Below are 25,221 nucleotides of genomic sequence, written 5' to 3'. Positions count from 1 at the left end.
TGAGGCTAATAGTATATTCGTGTAACACCGTGTTGTGTTGGAACATGAAGTTTTGCTATTCAGGAGCTACAGTAACAGATATATTTCAACTTTATTCCTTTAGAAGAATTGGCTAGTCACATTATATTGAAAAAAATGTGTAAAATGAATATGATTTTATTACAATTTGTACCAAAAAAAGTTACGTCCAAAAATATGCAACCTGAAAAATGTATCAAGAAATTACATCAAAACGGAGTATGTTGCAGAAATCAGCAGACGTGCAGAAATCAGTGTGATGCTATATCTATCTGCAAAGTCTTGCTAGTTTCATCGTCTCCCATTTGTGTCCATCATAAGAAAGGCTGTTATTCAAATCATAAGGAAGGCTGTTATTCAAATCTTGAGCTGTTGCACATACGGACGATCCTAATGAGCCTAGAGGGGTGCCAGGACCCGGGCCGGGCTCCTCCAGTGTCTGTTTTCACTGTACATCTAACGGGAAGCATTGACCCCAGGCCCACTGTGAAAAGGTCGCAGGTGAATCAGCTGCCAGCGTATGCCACTGTGACACTGCCGGTCATGCCCAGCACCCTGAGGTGGGCACTAGTCTGGGCACATCTGCTCTGCGCCTAATTAGTATCACTGTTGACAAGAGCTTAAGGCTGGGCCTTCGTTAATAGCAGCCTGTTGCTCATGGAAACAGTCTGGCCCCAGTAAGCCGGTTCTTTACAGGTCGGCTCATCTGATAATCTGGTTGCAGAAGCGCATGTCACTGTGCTGGTGGAGTCTGGCTCGTAGGTTGGCAGTTGGCTGAGTTTCAGAGATCTGACTGAGTTCAGTGAAGGGATCATCAGTTATACAATGAATTGACAACATTGAGTTTTTGTGTGAGTCAATTGTAATTACGACATTTTGATAACACCTGCGGTATTCAGAAAAGGTGTTTTCCTGCAAACTCAAGGACCATGTTTGTACCGTTGACAGTTTCAGTATATATCTTCGATTAATATCTACTAGACATATCTGCTTTTAATTGCCGAATCATTTGTTGCAATAAGTAACTTGTTTTTGTTAAAAAAAAGTGCATTGGACAAAGTACATTTTGAATATATAGATCGATATGTTAAGGCCCGTTGTTTCCAAACTAGGTTAAAGTTAAGTTTATTTAAATATTTTGGGTTGGAGGTTTTTGCGTGTGTTTCTTTCAATATGTCCTTTATACTATTTTTCCTCAAACAAAATCTAGCGTCATAGAATAATTTGAAAGGCAAATAGGTTCCTTGAATAAAGTCAACACAATACAATGTTGACTTTTTGGGATATAAAGTCCCAAAACAAGATTTACAGTAATAGTCTGGAGTTAACATTCAAAATGAAAATGAATTTCACATTTTGTGGCTGAAGATCAACTTGCAATTCGACTGCATTTCACAACAATGTTTGTCATTTATTGTGCGGAATTACACAGGTTTGGTTTATTTTCAACTGACGCCATGGATAGGAAGTTGGCTCACAGATTTAATCTGCGCTTCTGAGATTTTCCACGCATATGGGCTTGTATTCACAAACCTTATGGTAAGACACAAAGAACGGTAAACACTATTTTTAGACTAAACCTCCTAAATTGGGACATAAACACATAGGTTCGGAGGGAGGTTTTTCTCCCAGTCAGCTTACTGCCACGGAAAAGGACATACAGTGACAGATTGAAGATTGGCCGGGAGAGATGTTTGGCTTTAATGCACAGGGAATTAATTCTCAACAGGGGGTGAAATGCTATAAGCTATAGATTTTCACCACCCTGCAATATAGGCGTCCTGAAAGGCAGTGCCCTGTTCTTAATAAAGAGGTACATCGCATGTGCCAAGAGAGATTATCTTTTAAAACATTGGCCTCATTTGACAAAAGCATGCTCCTGTGTGTAACCACACAGCGATGAAATCTGTATGAATCATCTTGAGATTGCAGCATCCTCTAGATGTTGTTTCAGATGCTATTCACTTAATGTTAAATGGATTTATCAAAGCCATGCTGTATAATCTTTATCTCCACACGTGGAACCCAGGGTTTATGTAAATACGTCCGTTATCTTTGATGCTATTGATTTTTATCTATTTCGAATATAACAAAATGTGAATATCTTAAACAAAGACAGAACTCATGATGTCTGAACAGCCACCCAGAAAGGCCCAAATCTGCTTTTTCTTTTTCTTTTTGTGTCACTTGCCTCCACATCGCCACATATGCTTCTGGCCTCAGTAAAACCTTTCTGGCACAAATCCAAGCGTCCCGTCCCCCCCCCCGCCTCCCTGGACGGACGGGGTACAGCACTGTGGCCATGTGGCCAACAGGAGGCTGTATTTAAGCCGGGGCAGCTCTGAAATGAGCCATAAAACCTAGCCAGCAAGTCTGGCTCCCCATGAGGCGACCGGCCTAAGTACTCATTGACAAGACTCCAGCATCACTGACTTCCCAGAGAGCTGCAGAGATAATAATGCACGAAAAAAAAGAATGCAGACAAACACGAACTGCAGACAGGAGGCAGTCTTCTGGCCTAGATACAAAGGATGTGTTACACCTTTTAGTGCTAATGCCTCCAATCCATCATTAGCTCCTTTCTCATGCCCAAAAGAAATCATTTTTCATTTCTGCTTTAATTTGCCAGTTTTCACGATACATTGCCATATATAAAAGCCGCTTGTCTATTTATACACGGTGGAAGTCATACTTAATATGTCACATCTTTGAGGCACACGGTTTCCTTGACAATCATATAGTGGCACTTCACGTGTCAATCTACTTACCAGACATATTGGTTTCCCCGAAATGTGTTACAAAATGACTCACCCTGTTCCAAAGTCTGCACGACCGCGCTAATGAAGTCGGTATACAGACTTGGTTTTACAACAGGCAGTTCTCACTTGCCCCTGTGCCAAAGTGTTGGTGACTTGCGAGGGTGAATAGAGGGAATATGCTTAGCAGGTGTTAAGGTCGATACACCTGTAAGGCCAATCTGTCTCTTCTACCTAATTACCCTGTGGATAAACAAATAGCACTGCTCTGGCCCATCGTGAATTAACAGGCATGTACCAGTTATACCTGTTCCAGCTATGGCAAATAGAGCGAAGGATCCAAATAATTGTGACATTTGCATTGCGAGACAAAGCTTTTTGCGAGCCACCGTGCGGTCTCTACGGAAAATGTTTCAGCGAGCCATGAGACAACCAGGGATAGGATTCACTACTTCAATTGTAGTTCAAATATCTTTGGAGGATAGCCTGGTTTTGTTTCTGTGTTATGAAATAAATCCCTGAGTTTTAGAGTTCCTGGAAGACCCTGTAAGGCATTAATGTTTTAAATGGTACGGCTTAAACCAAGCACGGCAGTTTGGGTTCGCTTTTCAGGTGCCAAGCAACCAGGGATAGAACGTCTCCCAATGCTCTTAGTTAAATTTACTTTGGCCTGCAGGAGGCTTGTGTCCATTCAGATCCTTTGGGCAGAGAGAGGGAAGCATGCAGGAACAGCATTTGAATAGAGCTCTCTCAAAAAGTAAAGTGTGTAGCCCACGAGAGCTGTTCTTGTAGGTTCGCTCGCGGTCTTTGTTCTCCTTTACGGCCAAACGTCTCCCAAACAACTCGCAAGGGGTTGCGATTGTTTCTGAAAGGTTTATGGCAGAATCTGGTTCTGTTCCTGAGCAATGGGAGCCCAGACGATTCGAGTTTGACGGGATGACTTGGTGGGGAACTGTATGTTTATGTGCACGTGACTATTGGAGATCAAGCCACATGGGACAATGCCAGTTGGGGGTCCAGGGTAGACAAGGGAGCAGGTGTCTATTAGATAGAGCAGAGGGACATGGAAGGAGGGGGAGGGATGAGGGTCACAAGAGCTCTTGGCATCTGCCTTACCTGCTGCCTCCCCAGCAGCCTCTTGCCAAAGAAAAAAGGCGGGGAGGAAAAAAAAAAGACAAAGAACGGAGGGAAAATGTGTTGCAGAGGAGGCTGTGAGTAAACGATTGACCATTGTAATGGCCGCCATTCATGGCTGGCACTTTCCTTTCCTTTATTCTACAGGTTGCAGTGGCCTGCGGGATGATACTTTTGTTTGTCTCTTTCAGATCGGCCAAAATCATCTTTAGTTTCCTCCGGTGAGAGTTTGGGTGATAGATGCTTCGACTGGGAGATTTCCATCTCTGACTTATTGCCGTTGACTCGATAATCACTAGATGACTGGCATTTCATTCATGATGTTCAAGCATTTAAATGTTACGTGCAACAGCAGTGCGTTTCACCACGAAATACATATTGGCTGCTTCACAGACTCACAGGATAAAGCGGTAAATGACAATTTTCCTCATAGAACATTGAAGAGTTACAAGACCTGGAGTCATGCTCTCAAATTTGGTGAAGTTGCACATTTACCAGACAAGCGGCGGTTTCACCAGCCCCATTTCCGGGGGGAATTATAATTGCCTTTTGTTTACTTTACCATGTGCTGTGGTTCGAGCCAGCGCTAACAATCTTCCATCCTTTTTTATTTTTACCAGAAGCCGTGCTCGCACCAGTTTTTTACTTGACAGTGAAACAAAGAGGAGGGCTCTCTTTAATTGTTTCCACTTGGTTGTAGTAATGAAAGCTCGGGGATTGTTTTCACTGACTTGTGAGTTTGATCAAGTACAGCTACGCAGCTTAATATTAAATACCGAGGCTAATGTAGAAAGATCCAAAAGAAAAAAAAATCAATTTGGGTGAACGAAACCTTTAACGTAGGGGTCTTTACGTGAAACACAAAGAGACAGATCAAGGCATGTAATCAGTACACCTCATCTCAGCCTTACATCTATGTGCAATGAAAGTTGGGTTGGGGGAGTATTATCATTGCAAAGAGAATTGGACAACTGTCAGGGGCATGTCATTTGTCATGTCTCCCCAGGGCTTTATGTCTAAGAGTGAGGCTAGAAGCTGAAAGCCCAGCTACTGAACCACCCATCTAGTTCCAGCCAGCAGATGCATTTACAGCCCCTCTCCATGGCTGACCATCAGGCAATGCAGCTGAGCACCAGAATATCAATAAAACTCAGACTGGCTCGTGCCCTCGGGACCATCTACGAGGCAATCAGGATATGCTCCTCCCTTACGGAGGACAGAGGCCAGTAGACCCGGGAAGCCAAAGTTGACTGAGGGGGAAAAAAAAAAAAAAAAAGGCGTTGTAAAACACGACAATAGTTAATATCGCCCTGTAAATGCCTGTGAAATGCATTCGTGATTATGTTTTACGGTTATTTTACTTCTGGAAAAAATATAGATGATTCTCCCGAAGGACCGTTTATGCGGCAAACCTCTTGAGCCCAACTGCTCTGTGTTGAGAGATATTAGAGCGAAGGAAGAGGATTGTGAGGAGTTTGACTGGCTTCCCCTCCTACTATCATTTCAAACATAAAGTTTATCCTCAGAGTCAATGACAGAGCACCTCTCCTTAAAAAGGTCGGGGCTTGGCGGAGGTTGTAATTTTGTGCAGCGATAAGTCCTTTATCTAATCGAGGGGTAGGGTAATTCCTTTTTATGTAGCGGTGCCGGCGCTTTTGGCTCTCATCCTCTGTTTTCTCTCTTTTAGATATATATTGTCATTTGTTTGCTTGGCTCAACACCATTGTTGTTTTTGTCCTGCGGCTGTTGATATCGGCTTTGGCGCAAAACGGGGATCATGTCTCTTTAGTCCGACACTCTTGCGGTGCCACGGCTACAGGATAAATTCTGGAGACGTGTTTATCAACATAGAAGAAGTGCAAGTTACCCCTTGTTGGAAGGGAATAATGGGATCTAATTGAGCTGTAACGTGCTGGATGATCGCCAGGCTCTTGAATTGAAAGCTATCTCCTCCGGAGGGGGTCCAGAGAGAGACGGAGGCTGTTAAAACACCACAGGACAGTCTAACATACATGTGACTCTTGTAAACCTATTAGCCACTCTTGGACCCGGTTCTATTTTAATTAAAACTAGCCTACAAAACTGCACAACTGCCTGCCAATGTGATATTTTAAGGAGGAGATTACCTGAGTGGCCGCTTCTGTCAACCATCACACAGCTGTGGCAAAGTCACATCGAGCCTCTGGAGGAACAGCACAGTGTGTCTCCGGGCACCTGCCTTGCCAAGAACAGGAGGGGGTTAAAAGAGAAAAAGAGGGAGAATGAACTGGTAGAAAGGAGGATAAACCCAGCTGCCTCTTTGCCGGGGAAGAGAGGAGAAGAGAGGAGAGGAGAGGCAGAGACTGCTGGCACCATCTGTACATGTCTTTTGTATTCTAACCCTCATCTTTACACTGCGAGGCTGGTGTGCTCGGTGTTCAAATGAAAGGAGAGGAGGTGCCTTTTGGGGCGCGATGCTCTGGGAAGAGAGGGTGCATCGATGTCGAAATTCTGTTTTGTCCTTGCAAATTCAGCACACTCAGAGGACATCTTGTGTCCTATTTATTTTACCGGTCCGTCTTTGTCTGCGCTCGTGTGTGAATATGGGCCCGTCTGCCTTTTTCTCTTGTGTGCGCTTGTGCCAGTAGGCTTGTACACTGTTTGCAAGCACTCATGTATGGTCAAATCTCTTGGTTGCCATGTTTGTAATGGGAGTCAGACGCCTTTGTTTGTTCCTCCCATCCGCCCCATTAGCCTGATGTTTCCTCTCTCACTGACTCACTCAACCTTTTTTTTTATCACTCTCACTCTCACCGTCCCTCTCCCTGTAATTCCTGCTGCGGCAACCTGTCTTTGCATGTGGCAGCAGCGTGTATCTGCCTGCAAGAGCAGCCTGCGCCGTCTGCTGTCATATTGACGTGGCTTTCTGCGGAAACCACAGCTGAAATCACCAAGTGCTCTGTTTCATCCAACTGCCCCTCCCTCACACAGCCTAGTAGTGCTGTGAATCATAAGAGGAGGTGGCTGCCCTGCTCTTTGATTGAACGCACATTCTCTTTCTCCTGTGACGCCTCAGAGAGGCTGCGGGGAAGGCAAAGCGGGAGAGAGGGAGTGGAAGGAAAAGTGAACCTTTTTGTTGTTGGCAGAGTATACAAAAACATGCACTGCAGCTGAAAAGCATATGATTGGATCATGTGCTCTGTGGTACCTACCTAATCAAGCAGTAGGCATGTGGGTCGGAAGGTAGGCGGTGAGAGAGAAGGCGGCGAACGCTGGAAACCATCTGCAAGCCAATAGTGAATCCTAGTGGCCGAGATCTGCAGGAACACCCTGGCTCGGTTAAAAGGTAGTGCAAACAGACACTGTTATGTTCTTTAACGAAGGTCGTTTATGGGATGACCAATACTCCATTTGCTCAGGAGCTCCAATTCATCGTCAAATTATTTAAGCTATTTCACTTGCCGATTGATTTATTTATTTTTATTTTTTTGTTTTTGATAAGGCTGATCCATTCAGTTTCTAAAATTTTGGCCAGATCCTATGGTTGCAACTTGTTTTACCACCATCCCCCCTCCCAGTCACTTTTGCAGGTTTTACACCGCTTGCAGCTGACGGCTAATATCTCCGCAGTTATTTCGCAACTTCGACCAGCACTGACGCACTCCTCCGCTGTCTTTTCAGCTCTTCTGTCCTCATGGTGTGAGGAGCTGGGACGCCTCCTCCTCCTCCGTCACCAAAAGAACAGACAGAACGAGCCTCCGGGAAAAGTGCCCATGCAGCCCCCCATGAGCTCCATGAAGCCCAGCCTCTCACATGGGTCAGTGTTCACACCACTGCGCTTTTTGGCTTATGATGTACGTTTGTTGGGTATGTGAACAGACAGTCTGGGCACTTTGGGAAAGCCTCTTCCATATCAAGCTCTCTGTCTTTCAAGGATCGGTGCCAAGATAAGTTGCCAGACTCAGTGTCAATAGAGACAAACAATTCCGACCAACCCCAAGTACACATAGTTGATAATTAGACCGTGTTATTTGTGCAATTCAAGAGGAACAATGTGTTCTTGTAATCCACCCTCACAATAAAACATTTGTCTTTAACTTTCCATCGGCGGATGCAAATATACTGTATTGTTTCGAAGGGCAAACGTTTATACAGTGACGTGATGTAATATTTTGTTTTGTCTCCATGATGTGTGTCTGACCGTGCTCTCCAGAGATGGGTCATTTCCCTATGACTCAGTACCTTGGCAACAGAACACCAATCAGCCTCCAGGTTCGTTGTCTGTGGTGACCACAGTTTGGGGCGTAACCAACACCTCGCAGAGCCAGGTGAGCTTCTATTCCTCTACGAGTGCAAGCTAGTGAACTGCATCTGATCGGACAGTATTTAGGGCATTGAAGGCGCCGATAATGGTTGTTCCAGACTGACAAGCTGCTCGGGGTGACAGAATTCTCTCGATTACGGGGCGCCGTGTTGCGGGAGCGCAATTGTCTTTGGAAGTGAACATTCCTGGTTCGATTCCCTGCTCCTCCTGGTGTGTTGAAGTGTTGTTGAGCAAGACGACGAACCCCTAACTGCTCCCCTGGCGCCGCTGGACGGCAGCCCACTGCTCATGGTTAATTGCAGTGAACGAATTTCCCCACGAGGATTAATAAAGGATAAATTATTATGATTATCTTTCCAAGGTCTTCGATACGGATTTTTTTTTTTTTTTATACACAATAAAGTTAAATAAATTCTGTATTATTCCGGAGAGTGTTGTAAAACTCAAGTCCTTTATTTTGACTTATCACTTCTGTCAATATGAATTAACAGTGAAAATAGATCCAAAACAAGTAGAAATGATTTCTTAAACGAATCAAACAGAAACGTCCTATTTGTTTTGAAATTATTTCAAATAACATTATATATAATAACATTACAATCAAGCACATTTTTATTTATTTAGCCCAATTGACCAAAAAAAAAAACACAGTTTGCTTCAGAGTTTGTTGCAATCTGTATAAGGTACAACACTATTGCCTTATTGGTTAGGGATGAGGGAGGGGGCACGGAGAAAAGCCTCAGATGAGGAAAACATACTTACTAATTCTTTACACAAATGAAAAATTTTCGGATAAAAGAACAGCCTAAATCCGAACTAAGACAAAGAATGCAGACCATTCAAAAGTATTTGATGAAGGCTGAAATAAAAGGACATCTCAAACAGTGTAGATAATTTCGTTATACATTTCAGGTAAATGGTAACGTATATCATCAGGAATGAGTTGACCGATCATCAGCGTAATACCCAACACTTTTATTTCAATGCATTATTGATGTGAATTCAGTCTATTAACATTCTGATTTTCATTTCAACACTTGTTATTAAGCTTCCAGAATTTAACAGTGTTTACATATGTCTTCCTATGTCCAACAGGTGTTGGGTAATCCCATGGCCAATAACAACAATCCCATGAACCCCGGAGGCAACCCTATGGGCTCAGGAATGTCTGGAAATAATCCAGGGATGAATTCCCCTCAGTTTCCCGGCCCTCAGCAGCAATTCCCCAACAAAGGCAATTCAAACCAGGGTTACATGCAACAAGGCATGTACGGACGACCGAACTATCCAGGGGGAGGAGGCTTTGGTGGCAAGTAAGTAGTCTGGGGCTCATTACTCTCTGTCACCTGCATGCATACTATGTGTGGATGTGGATTTTAAACAAATTAACTCTGAATTAAGGAGGATTTGAGGTTCATTGCGCTATTTCACTTAGCTACCCCGGGGGTCCCAATACTGGACCAGGTGGAATGGGCATCCCTCCACACTCCCGTCCTCCCTCAGACTTTACCCAGCCTGCAGCAGCCGCCGCAGCTGCTGCAGTGGCTGCTGCTGCCGCGACTGCAACTGCCACTGCCACTGCGACCGTCGCTGCTCTGCAGGAAACTCAGAACAAGGACATGAACCAATACGGACCGGTAAGACGAGGCGTTCAGCAGATTTTATCTTTTTAGATCATTCCCGTGCACAATGAAAAATAGCACCTATTCATCCTACTGGAGGGTCAGGCTATGTTCAGTAAAATTTTACGCTTTTATTTTTTGAGTGAAGTAGGATGGGAAGTCAGAACGCAGTTTGAGGTCGAGTCAAGATGCGTGTCCGGTGCAAACGTTTAACTATTTAAAAAAAAAAAAAATACACATTTTATCTGGCCAGTATTTTATCAAAGGCTAGAACATTTTTGCCTTTTGATCTACGGCTGACTCTTTTTAGTCAAAAGTCTCCGACACTGACCATCCAGTCTAATCAAATACATTTGGTGTTTCAGATGAGTTCCTCTTTCCAGATGGGACCAAACCAGGCGTACAACAGCCAGTTCATGAACCAGCCAGGACCCCGCGGCCCCCCATCCCTCCCTGGGAACATGGGCACAGGAATGAATGCATCCAGCATGAGTGGGCCTCCCATGGGAATGAACCAGCCCAGGAGTCAAGCCATGGGTCCTTTTGGGGGTCACGGCCAAAGGATGCCCCAGCAAGGCTATGCTGGGCCCCGGCAGCAAGGCATGAGTATGCAGGGAATGAAAAGACCGTATCCAGGGGAGGTAAGTTAATATAAAATCAATACTTCTTCTGAAGTGTTGTCTCCTTGCTATATTTTTAAATGTATGTGTCATTACTGCATGCTCAGCCAAACTATGGTGGCCAGCAGTACGGACCAAACAATCAGTTCCCTAACCAGCAGGGGCAGTACCCAACACCAAACGCCTCCAGGCCACTGCCGTCCACCAACTATCCTGGCCAGAGGATGCCTGGACAGCAGCTCCAGGGCCAGTATCCACCACCGAGCGGGCCTATGGGCCAATATTATAAGGTTTGTTACTCACCTAAAGAATATAATTTTGGTTTTCATACCAAAACTTTTCTCACTTTGAATGTGCTTTTGTCAAATCACAGCAAGAACCCCCATTTAATGGCCAAACAAATAACTTCTCTGGGAGTGGTTATCAGTACAACCAGGGTAATATGAATGGGGTGAGTATAAGTTTGTACAAATAAGTTTAAATCTCTTACTTTAACGATTTGGATATTTTATTGAATGACTCTTTGTCTTCTTTACAGCCACCTAGACCAGTGGGCAACTACCCCCACTCCCCGGTGCCAGGCAATCCAACCCCTCCAATGACCCCGGGAAGTAACATCCCTCCATATTTGTCGCCAAACCAGGACGTAAAGCCGCCCTTCCCTCCCGACATAAAACCAAATATCACCGCTCTCCCTCCGCCTCCAGGTTCGTAGCTTGTTCAAGCCAGAAAACCTGGAACGGTATTCCTTAAAGTTTATGGTATTCCGACTAACGTGCCTCTCTCGCTTCTCAGCCAACCACAATGAAGAGCTACGCCTGACATTCCCGGTGCGGGATGGCGTAGTCCTAGAGCCCTTCAGGCTAGAACATAACCTTGCTGTCAGCAACCATGTCTTCCACTTACGGCCTTCGGTACACCAGACGCTTATGTGGAGGTAAGCTGTCAAGTTTCAAGTCAAATAGAAATACAGATATCAAATGAGATTGTGAAAGGGAGCGAGGTATGATGAATTTGTCCTGGTATTCAGGGTTACGTACAGAAACCATTGCACTTGAAGAACGTTAAGCAGGACTATTTTTTGTTTCTCTTGAATCCAACTTGAGTCATATTGTTGGCTTTCAAACTCAGAAATTCGTATAATCTACCTTCAACTCCAAGCAAGTGCAATCTGGGCAAGAGATTAATGAAAGAAACTTTTCAAACGTGTTCTTAAATCACATCAACCTGTTCATCGTTTGATGGTTAAATATTGAATTGCCTAAATCAAAGTAGTATCGTTCAAAATCCTCTTGGATTCTCCCTACAAGTGCTGAAAATTCTTCTATTTTGAAGGGACTGTCATTCTTACACCAGTGTCGTTACATGATTTGCAATATGAGTAATATTGCTAATGTCTGGATTTGCATCACGGCTTATATGGCATTATTGTTATTATGTTCACAACTCTTGACACTTTCCAGTGGAGGCTTACTCCCAATTTTAGGGAACGATAAGTTATATACATTTTTTTTTTCATGCATTTAGATCGGACCTAGAGCTGCAGTTCAAGTGCTACCACCATGAAGACCGTCAAATGAACACCAACTGGCCAGCATCTGTCCAAGTCAGTGTCAATGCTACACCGCTCACAATCGAGCGGGGTGACAATAAGACATCTCACAAACCCCTGCACTTGAAACATGTATGTCAACCAGGAAGGAACACCATCCAGATCACTGTCACTGCCTGTTGCTGTGTGAGTACTCAAATCTCCAGAATTAAAATCCCGCAATATGTGAGTGCCCTGACAAGTACAACAGAAACTCTAAATATGCGTGCATATGTATTATTCTTGAACCAGGAAAAAAAATGAACAATTGATTCGAAGGCTTTCCGACTTGTTTATTTCATCTCAAAATCATAGAGAAACAAATCAGTTGTAAACAATCCCAGAGTATTTTTTTTTAAACAATAATATATTTTTTTTCCTCCTGCAGTCGCACTTGTTTGTGCTGCAGCTGGTGCACAGGCCCTCGGTTCGCTCTGTCCTTCAAGGATTACTGAAGAAGAGGCTTCTGCCTGCAGAGCACTGCATCACCAAAGGTATTTACATAAGGACATATCGTCGTCACGCACACTGGCACCCGGAATTCTCGACTTTACACGATGTTTCTTCCTCCTCAAAGTTAAGAGGAACTTCAGCAGCGTGGCAGCGTCATCGGGTAATGCCACACTCAATGGAGAGGATGGTGTGGAACAAACAGCTATCAAGGTCTCCCTCAAATGTCCCATTACCTTCCGACGAATACAGCTTCCAGCAAGAGGCCACGACTGCAAGCATGTTCAGGTAACCATGAGATGGATGAACTAATCCCCCTTTCAAATAAGATGCTGTGCTTTTTATTCCAGACCTGCTGGTTGTTTACATGTCTGTGTCCTAGACAATGCATTCCTGTGAACATCTGCAAAATTTTAAATTAAATAATAGAGAGAAATAAAAATATTTTTATTTTCCTGCAGTGTTTTGATTTGGAATCATACCTCCAACTGAACTGTGAAAGGGGGACATGGCGATGCCCTGTATGCAAGTAAGTTTCACCAGTTAAACATTCAAGAGTGTTTGACTTTTTTTTTGCTTTTATTACAAGTAGTGGTTTTCTGTTTTCTCTCTCAGCATTTAAATCCTCTTTTAACTCTCTCCCCAGTAAAACCGCATTATTAGAAGGACTCGAGGTTGACCAGTATATGTGGGGAATTTTGAACGCCATCCAAAAGTAAGTGAAAACATGTTACCATCAAAAATTGTCATGGATTACTGTTTTTCTTTTTCAGCTTTCAAGTTAATCATTCTTCTTTGTGTTTTCCATCAGCTCTGAGTTTGAGGAAGTAACAATTGATCCCACATGTAGCTGGCGGCCAGTGGCGATCAAATCAGACCTCCATATCAAAGAAGATCCAGATGGGCCACTGGCCAAGAGGTTTAAGACAATGAGTCCCAGTCAGATGATCATGCCCAATGTGATGGAGATGATTGCTCAACTTGGTCCCGGACCATCTCCATATCCGTCACTACCTTCACAACAGGGGGGCAACAACAATGAATACGGTAGTCAAGGTAACTTGTCCTGTTCAAAAAAATCTGTTGCTAGATTTAACGCTTTAAATCATATCTCACTCCAAGCCAGATGATAAACACCACACTGTTTACAGATACAAGCTCAAAAACACCTGTAAGAAATATTACTGTATTTTAGAATTAATCGCCGTTTCCTCTTTTTTCCAACTGCAGGTAACAATTACCAGGGGCACAGCAACTTTGATTTCCCTCATGGCGCTCCCGGTGGTACATCTATGAACGACTTCATGCACGGCCCCCAGTTGTCTCACCCACCTGACATGCCCAACAGCCTGATGGCACAAGACAAGCCACTCTCACACAACATGCCTGATTCAGTGAGTTTACTCCTTCCGTTATATGTTCACTTTTTTTTTTATTTTTGTAACATAACTGCTGCCAGTTAAATTGTTCTTCCTCTTTGTATATTTGTTTATTTGCCGAATAATTGTGTTCATATACTGTTCATGTTCAGCATGACTAAAAAAAAAAAAAGACTGTTACTTACTGTTGGGGAAAAGAATAATGTTTCATATTTTTTTGTTTTTTTTTATGGAGTGGTGTTGGGTTGAGGAATATGGCAGATTACCACACTGATGTTCTTGAAATATATTATATGTATGTGACAATTATTAGATTTGATTTATTTATTTATTTATTTATTTTATCATTTTGATTTAATTTTATTTTTCTTTAGGAATATAGTAGAACATGAACCACCCAAATCATGTCAGATGAATGACTGTCACAAATCCCCACGAAAATACACCCCTTGTATTTTCATTTGATGTTGCCTTTTAGGCTCCGCTAGGTATACAGGATTGTCTCAGAAAATTAGAATAATGTGATAAAGTTCTTTATGTTCTGTAATGCAATTACAAAAACAAAAATGTCATACATTCTGGATTCATTACAAATCAACTGAAATATTGCAAGCCTTTTATTACTTTTAACATTGCTGATTATGGCTTACATCTTACGAAAACTCTAAAATACTATCTCAAATAGAATATCATGAAAATGTCATTTTTCTTTTTGTAATCGCATTTCAGATGATAAAGAACTTCATCACAATATTCTAATTTTCTGAGACAGTCCTGTAAAATAAGACATTGTAATCTGTAATGCAACAAAGTTTTTCTAACTAACATTTTTCTAGTTTGACTCTAAACTCCGTTGTTGTAATCATTACGTTATCGACACTAAGATCGCCTCTCTTGACCCGTAGTTACCTCACTCGGCCGGCAATGACCAGAACCATGGCCCATTGCAGCAGAGCTTACATGCGTCTCCGCACCCTGGGAGCCAAACAGGGCAGCAGCTACACCACAGTGGCCCCCCTCCACCTTCACGGCAAGCTCCACCTCCTCAGCAGCAACAGCAGCAACAACAGCAGCAGCAGCAGCAACAACAACAGCAGCCTGGCCCCAACAGCCATCCCCATGGTGATCTTGCCTTTAACACCTCCAGTAGTTTGGACAGCCAAGCGGGGTCTGATATGCCCGAGCCATCTTTAGATGTAAGTTCCGACCAAATGAATCCTCTTGACCGAGTAGTAGGAATCCATCACAGAAAGTCAGATTTCACCTGACCGGGATTTTTTTTTTCCATTCCCTCTCTCCTACAGCTTCTTCCAGAGCTTGCTAACCCAGATGAGCTTTTGTCATACCTGGATCCGCCGGACCTTCCCAGCAATAGCAATGACGACCTTTTATCACTCTTCGAAAACAACTGAGGCAATTCAGACACGTGAACTTTTCTGACTGCCTGCAGTGTCCCTGAGAACCCATGACGGTCACTCAGTACTTGATAAACACAAAGATGCACTCCCTTTCTCCTCTTCCTCTTGTACAGTTTTCATTCGCCAGCGCAGATTGACTGAAAGAAGTTAAAATTCAAAGACATGTCGGGATGCAGGGGGTCACCCCACCCTTTCGCACCTGTGGCTATACCTTTGAACTGTGCAGCTATATTCAGTTAATTTTTTACACCACACACTCATATGTGTGCACATTAGGAACATGTAGCATTTTTATTACTGTTTCGTTTTCCAGGAGTTCACTGTATAAACCAGAAAAATACCTGAAAAACCTTGCGCTAACTGGCCAGTGTGTGTTTATATCCATATTGTTATTACAATCTGGGAGGCCACAGTGTCCTGGCGTCACAGCTCCATTCCTGACTGGTCACACTGTTTTGTCCACCACACATCATTTAAAAGCACAAGAGATTCTGGCAATGCAAAAAAGAAACAAGGAAAAAAAAAACAACAACAACAAAACACAAATTCTACGATCAATATCCATTTGAGCAGCGTATGTTTGTCCTTTGCAAAATGTTTTTAGACCATTTTTTTCAGCCTTCTGCCAAAATTAAAAAAAAAAAAAAACAAACAAAAAAAACATTTTTGAAAAGATCAGCTTCCACTTTGTCTACAGTTGTGATACATACATATTTTTGTCAAGAGATATTCCTTCGGTCCCCTGAGCGCCGACAGCTCAAAAGGAAATTATTTTGGCCCCACCGAAACAAAAGTGTGTTTCTAATGCATCCATGTACGAGTTGTACAGTTATCATCCTTCTGTATGAAGGAGTGATTTTAACGGAAATGAAAGGTAGAAGATGAGAGTTTTAGGTCCCTGTGATGATCCTGCTGCATCCATCGCTTCCTGCTACGAGTCCTTCCATGCTCTCTATTGTGCATGAGTCCGGTGTCGCTTGTGTCAGCATTTTTGCAAAGATGCGTCTTTCACCCTGTTAAATGAAGTGCTGTCAAAGTAGTCTGCAAAGTGCATGTGTGCCAAGCCCTTGTCCTCGTGATGTTCCAAGCAGTTAAAAGAAAAGACAGTGTGGCTTTATCAGTTGCTATTCCCATAGCCTTTTTTGTTTCTATGTTTGTTTTTGAGTTGTAAGACGTAGTATGATTTTATATAACACTAACATTGAAGGGATGATGCTGATACCAGCAATACATTTGTTGATTATTCGCTGGATATACTGTATGTGTTATGTTTTATCTTTATTTTTATGTCGCTGCATAATTAAACTATCCATAAATCTTTCGGGAAACTGCTCAACATCACCAAAGTTAGAGGGATACGAATGAAAATGTTTGCGTGTACTTGGTCCTGTATCAAGAATGTGTGAATGTGACTCTGCGTATGTTTCTATCAGTGTGACTGGAAGTTATAATAATTTCAAAGATACAGGGGAAGACAGTTTATCCATCACTACTGTTCAAGAAGTGGTTTTTAAAGCAGTATTTGGACAGACCTTATGCCACATTTGTTTTCAATTTCACTTTTTGAGAAGAGTGCTGTTCAGTATGCAAATGTATTATTTTTTAAGAAATGCTATTGTACTGTAAATATCTTTGTGAATATTTTTGTATCATCTTGACAATGTTTGTCCCTTGATCGTTAGTCGTCCACCATAACCCTATCCACCCGTAATTTCCCATCTGACCACTGACTTTGTTTGTAACCAGCATTCGACAGATGTTTCGCCTCCCCGTCGCCGGGGAAGCCAGCCCAAACATCTCATAAGCTATTCCTGCAGGTCATCATGTTTCCACTCACTTTGCTCCCAGTGTACTCTGTCTCACACCTGTCAGCTGTAGGGACATGACCCATTTTTCTGGGGTCCCCCTGTCTATTTTGGCTCATGGTGATTGTGTAGCATCATTTCCATCTACAGATGTTGAGCTCTGTTTGAAGTGAGACTTTCTCTGTCTGTATTTGATTGAAAATGAAATACATTCAATTTTATCAGTGATATCAAACAGTAATGGTTTTAAGAGGTTGTGGTAACAGCTGGATTTCAGTGTAATTAGTGAGCTATGTGATTATCATAAATGTTGCTAATTGTCAATACGGTGGTATTTTAAAGATATATCACAACCATATTTTAAAGAAAATTTGTGATATTGTTTATATTTTTGTCATAGAATATGGCTTTTTTTAAAAGCATGAGACCATATGCATTTCATCCCCTTTGTTTTAGGTAAATTATTTTGTAGCGATTTTCTTACTAATCTGTAAGGCTAGAAATCCAATTTCTTTCAAATGTCACATTATGCTAATTTACCCAACCTAGTATTATGTAAACATTATATTTGATATGTTGAAGAAATATGAATTGTTCCATTTCTGCACACTAGCATTTTTCATATTTAAGTCACAAAACATCAATTTTATACCAGTAAAATCCAACACTTTAACAGAACACTGCCGCATTATATTTTATTTTTACAGTCTGGATTTTTGATCAGTTGCTATCGTTTTATGTTTCTCCTTACATACCAACATGCCATTTTGGTGTATTCAGCTGAACCCTGAATCTCTAGTTGCACAATCACAGTGACGTGCCATTTCTCCGGGGGGGAATTGTTTAAAAAATAAATAAAAAGAAGAAAACAAAATAAAATAAAAAAATCACATTAAATAATACAGTGAAGAAGGGGCACGTTCATCATTCTAGCCTTGACTGGAGGTTGGGAAAAGGCTAGGTTAAACGTCCCAAGGATTTCTGTATATATGTAAATCAGTATAGAGACATGTGAACAGAAATGTATTCATTTTCCCTGGGAATGTGCATTGTTTCTTCAGAATAATAAAAAGCTTGCAACCCCTCCACTGGAAGTGGCTGAATATGGAAAATGAAACTTGTTAGTTAGTGTTTGTGGGTATATCTCAGCATTTTGTTCCCCCCTTTGTAATATATGTTCACCTCTTTGATTAGGGGAACCGGGACAGTTCATGTAATATTTAGCATAAGTGTTCTAGTCCGTCGCCTGCATACTCCAAGGTGCTAAAGCTAAAAAGAAAATGGAAGAAAAAAAAAACGGTTACAAATAAAATCACATGGACGGGTGGCAGAAAGACGATGGGAGGAACAGGTCCGTAGATTGTAACCAAATACATAGTTTGTAAAAACTTTTGATAACATGAACAGTTGAAAAATGATACAATCTAAGGTGATTCATGCAATGTGGCCATTGTCTCTATGTTTGTACATTGTATGTACAATCATTTCATATTCAAAACTGGTCAGAAAATAAAGGAACTAATTGTGATTTTTAGTCTTGCAGAACTGTATGTAGTTAGCTGATGTGACATCCTAATATTTATCTAATAAATATGTATTCAGATGAAACCTGTATGTCTTGTCTTTTATGCACCTGTATCACGGTGTAAAAACTAAGTCTTCCAAACGCCAACCCAAGTGTAAAATTATATGTAATATATTGTTCTAGAGTTTAAATTGTCATAACAGTTCATGGAACTTCTTTTTCTGTTTCTACCCCATGGGCATAGCAAATAATACATTTTTTGCAACTGACTGCTGTTTTATGCTTCTCGAAATGGCCTAAAACATCATTGAACTCGCGTCTACACATGATGGTCATACTTATAAATAACACATTAATGAAAAAGGTGATGCAGGAGTATTTTTTGCTACGATAATAATTAAGAGAGTGTGGTCTCAGCCTAACATTCTTTTCATGAGAAAACTTGTGAATTGATTTTAAGCAAATGCAATGTAACTCTACTTGAATGAATTTGGTAGTATTAAACATTAGCACTTATGTTATTAGACACTGTTGTTTCAGGTCAGTGTGGCCACCTATGAATGCCAACTAAAATAACAGTAACTTTCAAGGCACACTGTGTAAAATAACCCATAATCTATTCTCTCAACACATACATATTTCAATCATTTGTGTCTGTTGTTAACCCATAAGCATAGGTCAGACTTTATTTTTTTTCCCTCATCCGTATCCATAAATGGAGGATGCATCCCAGAGGGATATTTTTTGTATGTTTCAACAGGAATACCCCAATCTCCTTTAGACTAGCACTGACTTTGCGTAATACCTCCAAGGGCAGCATGATGGAACTTAACATTCCTGATTTTGATATTCGAGCTCTGATGAAGTGTTGAGCAAGACACTGCTCCCTGAGTGCTGCTTAGTGGCTGCCTGCTGTTCATGGTTCATCCACGCTCAGTTAAATGCTGTTGATCGCTTTTGCTGTATTTTTGACTGAATATGATGAATTAAAGGTCTTTCTTCTCCTTCCTGGAAAGTTCTCATAAGAGAATAACATTTGTGTCATTGGGCAGTTAAAAATGTAAAAAATACTCATAATGGATCAAATATGTGACAAACAATCAAGGAGACAGTTTGGGATTTTGTTCACAGTTCGACATTCTAAGACTTGAACATGACAACTGTTTTTTTAAGGAAAAAATGCTGCAACTACTGACTATTTCGCAATGCATATAATCAATCCAGTTCAGCAGTTGGCTTGTGGTGCATACAAAGTAACTGTCAGAGTGAAACATTTAGAAGGAACTGCCAGTCCCGTTGCGCTCTCGCGAGATTTAAATTGTACTTCCGGTTGTAAAACGTGACTTCCTTTTCTCCCATATTTGAGCGAGGCTTGATCTCGTAACTCAACTCAAGGGTGCTTTTAGACTTTACCTGTCAGGGAAAATGTTGCTGCTGTCAAACCGGATAAAATTTTGCTCCCTCGCGTTTACCGCGGCGCGGTTGTACAGTAGCGGGCCCGCTGCTGCGAACGCCAATCCCGTAGTATACTTCGACATTGCAGCAGATAATGCTCCTCTCGGCAGAATAACCTTTGAGGTGAGTTTGTGTGTTGTTCTAAACGCAATGTCAACACGTGGACTAGTGTGTTGCATTTTCATGCTCAGAATCCGTCGCTCGCCTTTTTCATTCCGGCGTTTTGACTGAGCAGATATCCTGAGAATGTCATGTTCACATTTTTAACCTTTAAGGATTCTCTTTTCTCTTTTGAAGCTTAACGCTGAAGTGGTGCCGAAGACGGCTGGTAAGCTTCCCTCCGCTTGGTTTTTATTTTAAACCTACAGGTAACACGCTGTCTAAAATGCACGTCAGAACACTCAACGTTTCTCTTTCTTACAATAATTTCCTCCATTCAACATTAAATACTAAATCTCGGGATAATTCTAATATAGGGAACTATAGTGGAGCCAGTAGTAATATGAGAATAAAAGTGACTTAAACCTTAAAATGCCACATAGGTTTATATTGATACTGTTGCAGTCATGTAATCGATCATTACCCAGGAAATTATCAATGTGCAATAATAATATCAATGACAGTTTAGTATTGTTTTCTTCAGGTAACTTGTTAAATTTGCTTGTCGATAATGCTAAAACAGTAAGGTCGAATATGTAACTACTAATGTGACCAAAATGTAATACGTTTTGAATTCTGTGTTTTTTTTAAAATTCTTTTAGCACAGTATTTATTTTATAAGCCCCTTGCCTCACCTTAAACGTGGATGCTTCACAACGTATATAAGTCAAGCCTTTGTCATAGAAAATTTCAGAGCGCTGTGCACAGGAGAGCATGGTTTTGGATACAAAGGGTCGATTTTCCACCGGGTCATCCCTCAGTTCATGTGCCAGGTAACCCGCACCATTTACTATGTCCTCCTTTGTCTCCTCTTGTCACCCAGGCTATGGTCACACCTGTGTGTTTTGTATTTCCAGGGTGGAGATTTCACCAATCACAATGGAACTGGGGGGAAGTCTATCTATGGGTGGAAGTTTCCTGATGAAAACTTCAAACTGAAGCACACTGGACCAGGTAATAGTGTCATCCTGTCTGTACATGTAGTGAACAGCCAGTCTTACCTGCAATTAAAATCATGGCTTTCAGGGTATAAAAGAAGTTGAGCCATACATGCAGCTGCAGGTTAGACTCACAGGCCTGTTTCACATGATCATGATGTATGGACATTTTCCATTTCATATTTGAAAATGCATACATGTAAATTAATTTTTGTGTCAGTTTTGGAAAAATATATCCTCGAAAGTCCCGATGCACCTGGAAGTGCCATATCGGGTCAAAAAACAAATGAGGAAAGAAACTTATAAGAGAAATGTCAAATGTTTTTTACACATTCTTAATTTAAGGTGTATAGTGCGACTCGCTAAATGAAGGCGAAGTCCCATAACATGTAACATAAGTTCACCTTATGCAGATGTTCACCCTCTAAGCTGAGTAAAAGTTCATACATAAATAATGATTCTGTGAATAACCATGCTCCTTATGCTTTATTGAATATGTGCACCTGAATGGTTTTTGCCACCAGGTGGCAGGATTATGTTGCAAGTGTAAAAGCTGTTGTGAAGCTGAAGCATTCCCTTCATTGTCCTCCCTCAACAAGTTTCGCTCATTGTAGGAAAGTTGTGTGTGTGATCTTATTAATTAGATCTTCTCACTGATCCTTCAGCACAGGGTTTTTGCAACCGTATTATTATTTATTATATTATTAATTTAACCAGTATTTTCTTAATATATTCAACAATTTATATAAAATGTAGAAGAAATTGCTATTTTGGACTATACTGTTACATCTGGGAATGAATGCATATGAGTGCTTGCTCATTGGTCAACAATTAAGATCATCTATGAAGTCATAAAGTTGGCGAAAGCTTTTTATGACTTGTCATAATTGATCCAACATAATAAGTTACATTTTAGAAGTTTAAAAGTGGCTTACTATTTCATATATATCAAAAGATATTGAAAACAACATACTAGAACATAAATTGTTTCAGGTTAAGTTCTGATAGGTCTATGTAGTTTGCATCCAGTTGTGTACTTCACCCATTTCCAGAGTCATTGTCAACCCCCTAACACCTCGGTCTTTTTATTCATTTTCTGAACAAAAATGTTTGAAATCATTTGAATTCAAATTTGTTAAAAACAAACTTTTTATTTCCCCTCTTGAGGTATCTTGTCAATGGCCAATGCTGGACCCAATACCAACGGTTCACAGTTCTTCATCTGCACGTCCAAAACAGAATGGTATGTGCTGAAAAACACACTTTAACAAGCGCTGATGTATGTAGTTCTATTTTTCTAGTTCTTAATCAGTTCTATTGCGTGCGGTTTAAGAACAATATGTTCAATGGTCTGTGTAGAAAGCTAGAGACTGATTGAAGCCTTATCGAAAACTTTGACACTTAACATAACCGAGCTGTAATTGTGTTGTTATTTTTTTAGTTATCTAAAATCTCTCCGAATGAAACTTTTGCGGTCAAATTTCAGGGAAGTTGCTTTCCAAACTATACAATTTGAATGTGTAACCATCCATAGAATGGCCTTTTTTTAATGCTCGTCTGCCTACCCCTTTGTAAAACATGAAATTACTGTGCAATTATACGAAAAAGGAAGGAAAAAAAACAAAAAAAAACACACGACTCGGGATATTTGAAAGAGGAAAAGACCATTCCTGAATTTAACTTGGACATGGTAGACTAGCAGATATTCCTGTAAAGTCTGCAGGTTATCGTTGTGCCAGTTTGCAGACATAAACAACTGCACAAGATGTGCAAAAATTCATTCACAGCACTGATCCAACATCTGACTGACTTCAGACCCATTTTCGAGTGATTATTTCTGACACTAAGGACAAAAGTAGTTCTTCTTTTTGCTTGCTTTTTAGTTTTAAAGTTTTTATTATGTTAAAACACTTTGGAACAATGTTCAGAGAAGTTTAGGGACAGCAGGGCTCAGGTGTTATAGTGGTCACCTTAGAGCCGAATGTTGCTGTTTTGATTCCCAAGCTCCTCCTTGTCCGTCGAAGTGTTTTTGAGCAACACTGAACCCCTGACTGCTCCCTGGATGCTGTTAAATGGCCTCCTGCTTCTTATGGTTCATCTGTGATTTGTTAAATGCAGTAGACAAATTTTGCTGAAGTTGTGTTGTCTGTATATCTTAATATGACAAAGTAAAGGCCTTTTTTTTTTTTCCATTGTCTTAAAAAAATCTGAAAATAAAGGCTATTATTAGTGTAGGCCTTTGTGTGTCATTCTGCCAGGTCAACACAATAACTAGCTGTCCACAATAGGGCCTCTCTGCTGTGGGAACCAGGTTTTGGTGCATGATTTATTCAATGTTTCTGGCAGTAATAATATCTAATATATTAGATTAAGTACTGTGCGGTTCATGTCAAAATGCTGTAGCAGAGGTTTTTCCACCCCACTGGGAAAGAAATTCTTGGTGAAAACAGTGAATTCCTGTAATGACTTGGCTTGAAAGAACACTGAAGATTTGACTGATATCCTAACCAATCAGAACCAGTGTAGGAATGGTATTGCAGCGCTTCAGCTCTGTCGGGTACATCATGGATGGCCTCACTGTCCAGGGTTGTCTTAATAAACTACTTCTTCCTTCATGTAGGCTGGATGGCAAACATGTTGTCTTTGGCAGCGTGAAGGAAGGAATGGACGTGGTCAAAAAAGTGGAGTCTCTTGGTTCAAGGTCTGGGCGGACCTCCAAGAGGATCACTATCACAGACTGTGGAGAGCTCAAGTAGAGCTCATGTGAGAAGTGGACATGGTCGTAGTCTCATCTCCTGCTTTAATTTTATTAAGAGTGTATGAAAGAGGCTCTGTCTCAAGTCGTGGTATGCAGTTCTACCTGTCAGACAGTAGATAATTCTCCCTTTTACTGTGGGGACTTCAGATCATGCAGTATTTCTTCATGTCACAACTGATGCACTTAAATGTCATACTTATACTCGTGAGCTTGAAACCACATGTGAAACATAAGACTACTGATTCCTGGTACTTTTCAACTTGATTGAAAGTGAATTTATGTGTGACTAATAAAAACCGTTTGAATGTATGGATTTCTTGTGATATTTCTCACTCTGAATGTAGACGTTAGTGTACCGCATTGTTTCTAGTGTGTCATCAATGCCACTTCTTAGTGTGTGTGTGTGTGTGTGTGTGTGTGTGTGTGTGTGTGTGTGTGTGTGTGTGTGTGTGTGTGTGTGTGTGTGTGTGTGTGTGTGTGTGTGTGTGTGTGTGTGTGTGTGTGTGTGTGTGTGTGTGTGTGTGTGTGTGTGTGTGTGTGTGTGTGTGTGTGTGTGTAAAAGTAAAAATTGCAGTGATTTTTATATCACATGTCCACAGAGGATCTGTCTGAGGAATAACATGTCCGTTGGTTATGCAAGATTCTATTACACCTTTAAAATGTTTTATTTTCTTGTTCAATTATTGCTTGTATCTTTTCAATAAGTAGTTATCCTGCTGAGATTGAGTCCACATTATAAATGGAGATAAAAGCAGATTTAAGGGACTTGTATAATTTTGTTTTTCATTAGTTCTTCAGCATCTTACACTTCTATAATGCTTAAACATTAAAAAGACATTTAAAATATATTACTTTCCATTATTTCAGCTAGAATCCAAAGAAGAAATTTTTAAAAACAGCTGAAGGTAAAGCTTGTTTTGTACAATAGTATAGAAAAGCACATAATGTCACTTAATACTCTTACTTGCTTTTTATTTTAATACAATGACAGTTCAAGAGGTCAACAGTTCCACCTCTTGGGCAATTCCAACTTAGGCACACAAAATGGTGGCAAACACATTGAACTGGTGACAGGATCCTCGATATTAACCCTTCATAAATTCTGCTCATAAAATATAAAATTCATATTTCTGAATTAGCCCTAATATAGCTCCTGTAATTCAGTCTTTTTTTCCAAAAAATAAAATGCACCATTGAGTTATATAATTTGCATTTCTGAGGCACATTTATATATGTATAAGCACATATAAGGATTGTTAGTTGACTAATTTATTTCGTCATAAATTGTAA

The 25,221-nt window shown here is 40.9% G+C and overlaps 2 protein-coding genes across 8 annotated transcripts in view; both read left to right on the top strand.

The window, feature by feature from the left end:
• Positions 1-15,952, top strand: part of LOC147215187 (zinc finger MIZ domain-containing protein 1-like) — a 121,282-nt gene extending 105,330 nt beyond the window's left edge. For 3 of the 7 annotated variants that reach the window (XM_086139854.1, XM_086139859.1, XM_086139858.1), the window contains 18 exons: positions 7,569-7,704; positions 8,101-8,215; positions 9,307-9,524; positions 9,647-9,848; positions 10,199-10,474; positions 10,561-10,743; positions 10,827-10,904; positions 10,992-11,160; positions 11,249-11,390; positions 11,981-12,191; positions 12,433-12,538; positions 12,622-12,782; positions 12,956-13,023; positions 13,141-13,209; positions 13,306-13,550; positions 13,725-13,888; positions 14,779-15,069; positions 15,178-15,952. In XM_086139854.1, the coding sequence (XP_085995980.1) occupies positions 7,569-7,704; positions 8,101-8,215; positions 9,307-9,524; positions 9,647-9,848; positions 10,199-10,474; positions 10,561-10,743; positions 10,827-10,904; positions 10,992-11,160; positions 11,249-11,390; positions 11,981-12,191; positions 12,433-12,538; positions 12,622-12,782; positions 12,956-13,023; positions 13,141-13,209; positions 13,306-13,550; positions 13,725-13,888; positions 14,779-15,069; positions 15,178-15,285 (2,942 nt within the window). In that variant the 3' untranslated portion in view covers positions 15,286-15,952. The remainder of the gene's footprint in view (positions 1-7,568; positions 7,705-8,100; positions 8,216-9,306; positions 9,525-9,646; positions 9,849-10,198; positions 10,475-10,560; positions 10,744-10,826; positions 10,905-10,991; positions 11,161-11,248; positions 11,391-11,980; positions 12,192-12,432; positions 12,539-12,621; positions 12,783-12,955; positions 13,024-13,140; positions 13,210-13,305; positions 13,551-13,724; positions 13,889-14,778; positions 15,070-15,177) is intronic. The other 4 variants (XM_086139856.1, XM_086139860.1, XM_086139855.1 and 1 more) reach the window with 3 other exon arrangements.
• Positions 15,953-19,952: 4,000 nt separating this feature from the next.
• On the top strand, positions 19,953-24,239 carry ppifb (peptidylprolyl isomerase Fb). Its single transcript, XM_086139864.1, has 6 exons — positions 19,953-20,199; positions 20,374-20,404; positions 20,920-21,008; positions 21,093-21,189; positions 22,341-22,416; positions 23,794-24,239. The coding sequence occupies exons 1-6, from the start codon at positions 20,047-20,049 to the stop codon at positions 23,927-23,929; spliced, it is 582 nt and encodes a 193-aa protein (XP_085995990.1). The 5' UTR covers positions 19,953-20,046; the 3' UTR covers positions 23,930-24,239.
• Positions 24,240-25,221: the final 982 nt, after the last annotated feature.

The sequence above is a fragment of the Fistularia commersonii genome, chromosome 32, assembly GCF_037954325.1.
Source record: "Fistularia commersonii isolate RoL2024-O1a breed Wild chromosome 32, RoL_Fcom_v1.0, whole genome shotgun sequence".
NCBI lineage: Eukaryota > Metazoa > Chordata > Actinopteri > Syngnathiformes > Fistulariidae > Fistularia > Fistularia commersonii.
This window is presented reverse-complemented; position numbering and strand designations above follow the sequence as displayed.

Excerpts from the sequence above, each read along its gene's own strand:
- ppifb (XM_086139864.1), top strand. The coding sequence starts at position 20,047 with ATGTTGCTGCTGTCAAACCGGATAAAATTTTGCTCCCTCGCGTTTACC. Across the intron at positions 20,200-20,373 it reads TCGGCAGAATAACCTTTGAG|CTTAACGCTGAAGTGGTGCC; the intron begins GTGAGTTTGTGT and ends TCTCTTTTGAAG. Across the intron at positions 22,417-23,793 it reads TGCACGTCCAAAACAGAATG|GCTGGATGGCAAACATGTTG; the intron begins GTATGTGCTGAA and ends TCCTTCATGTAG.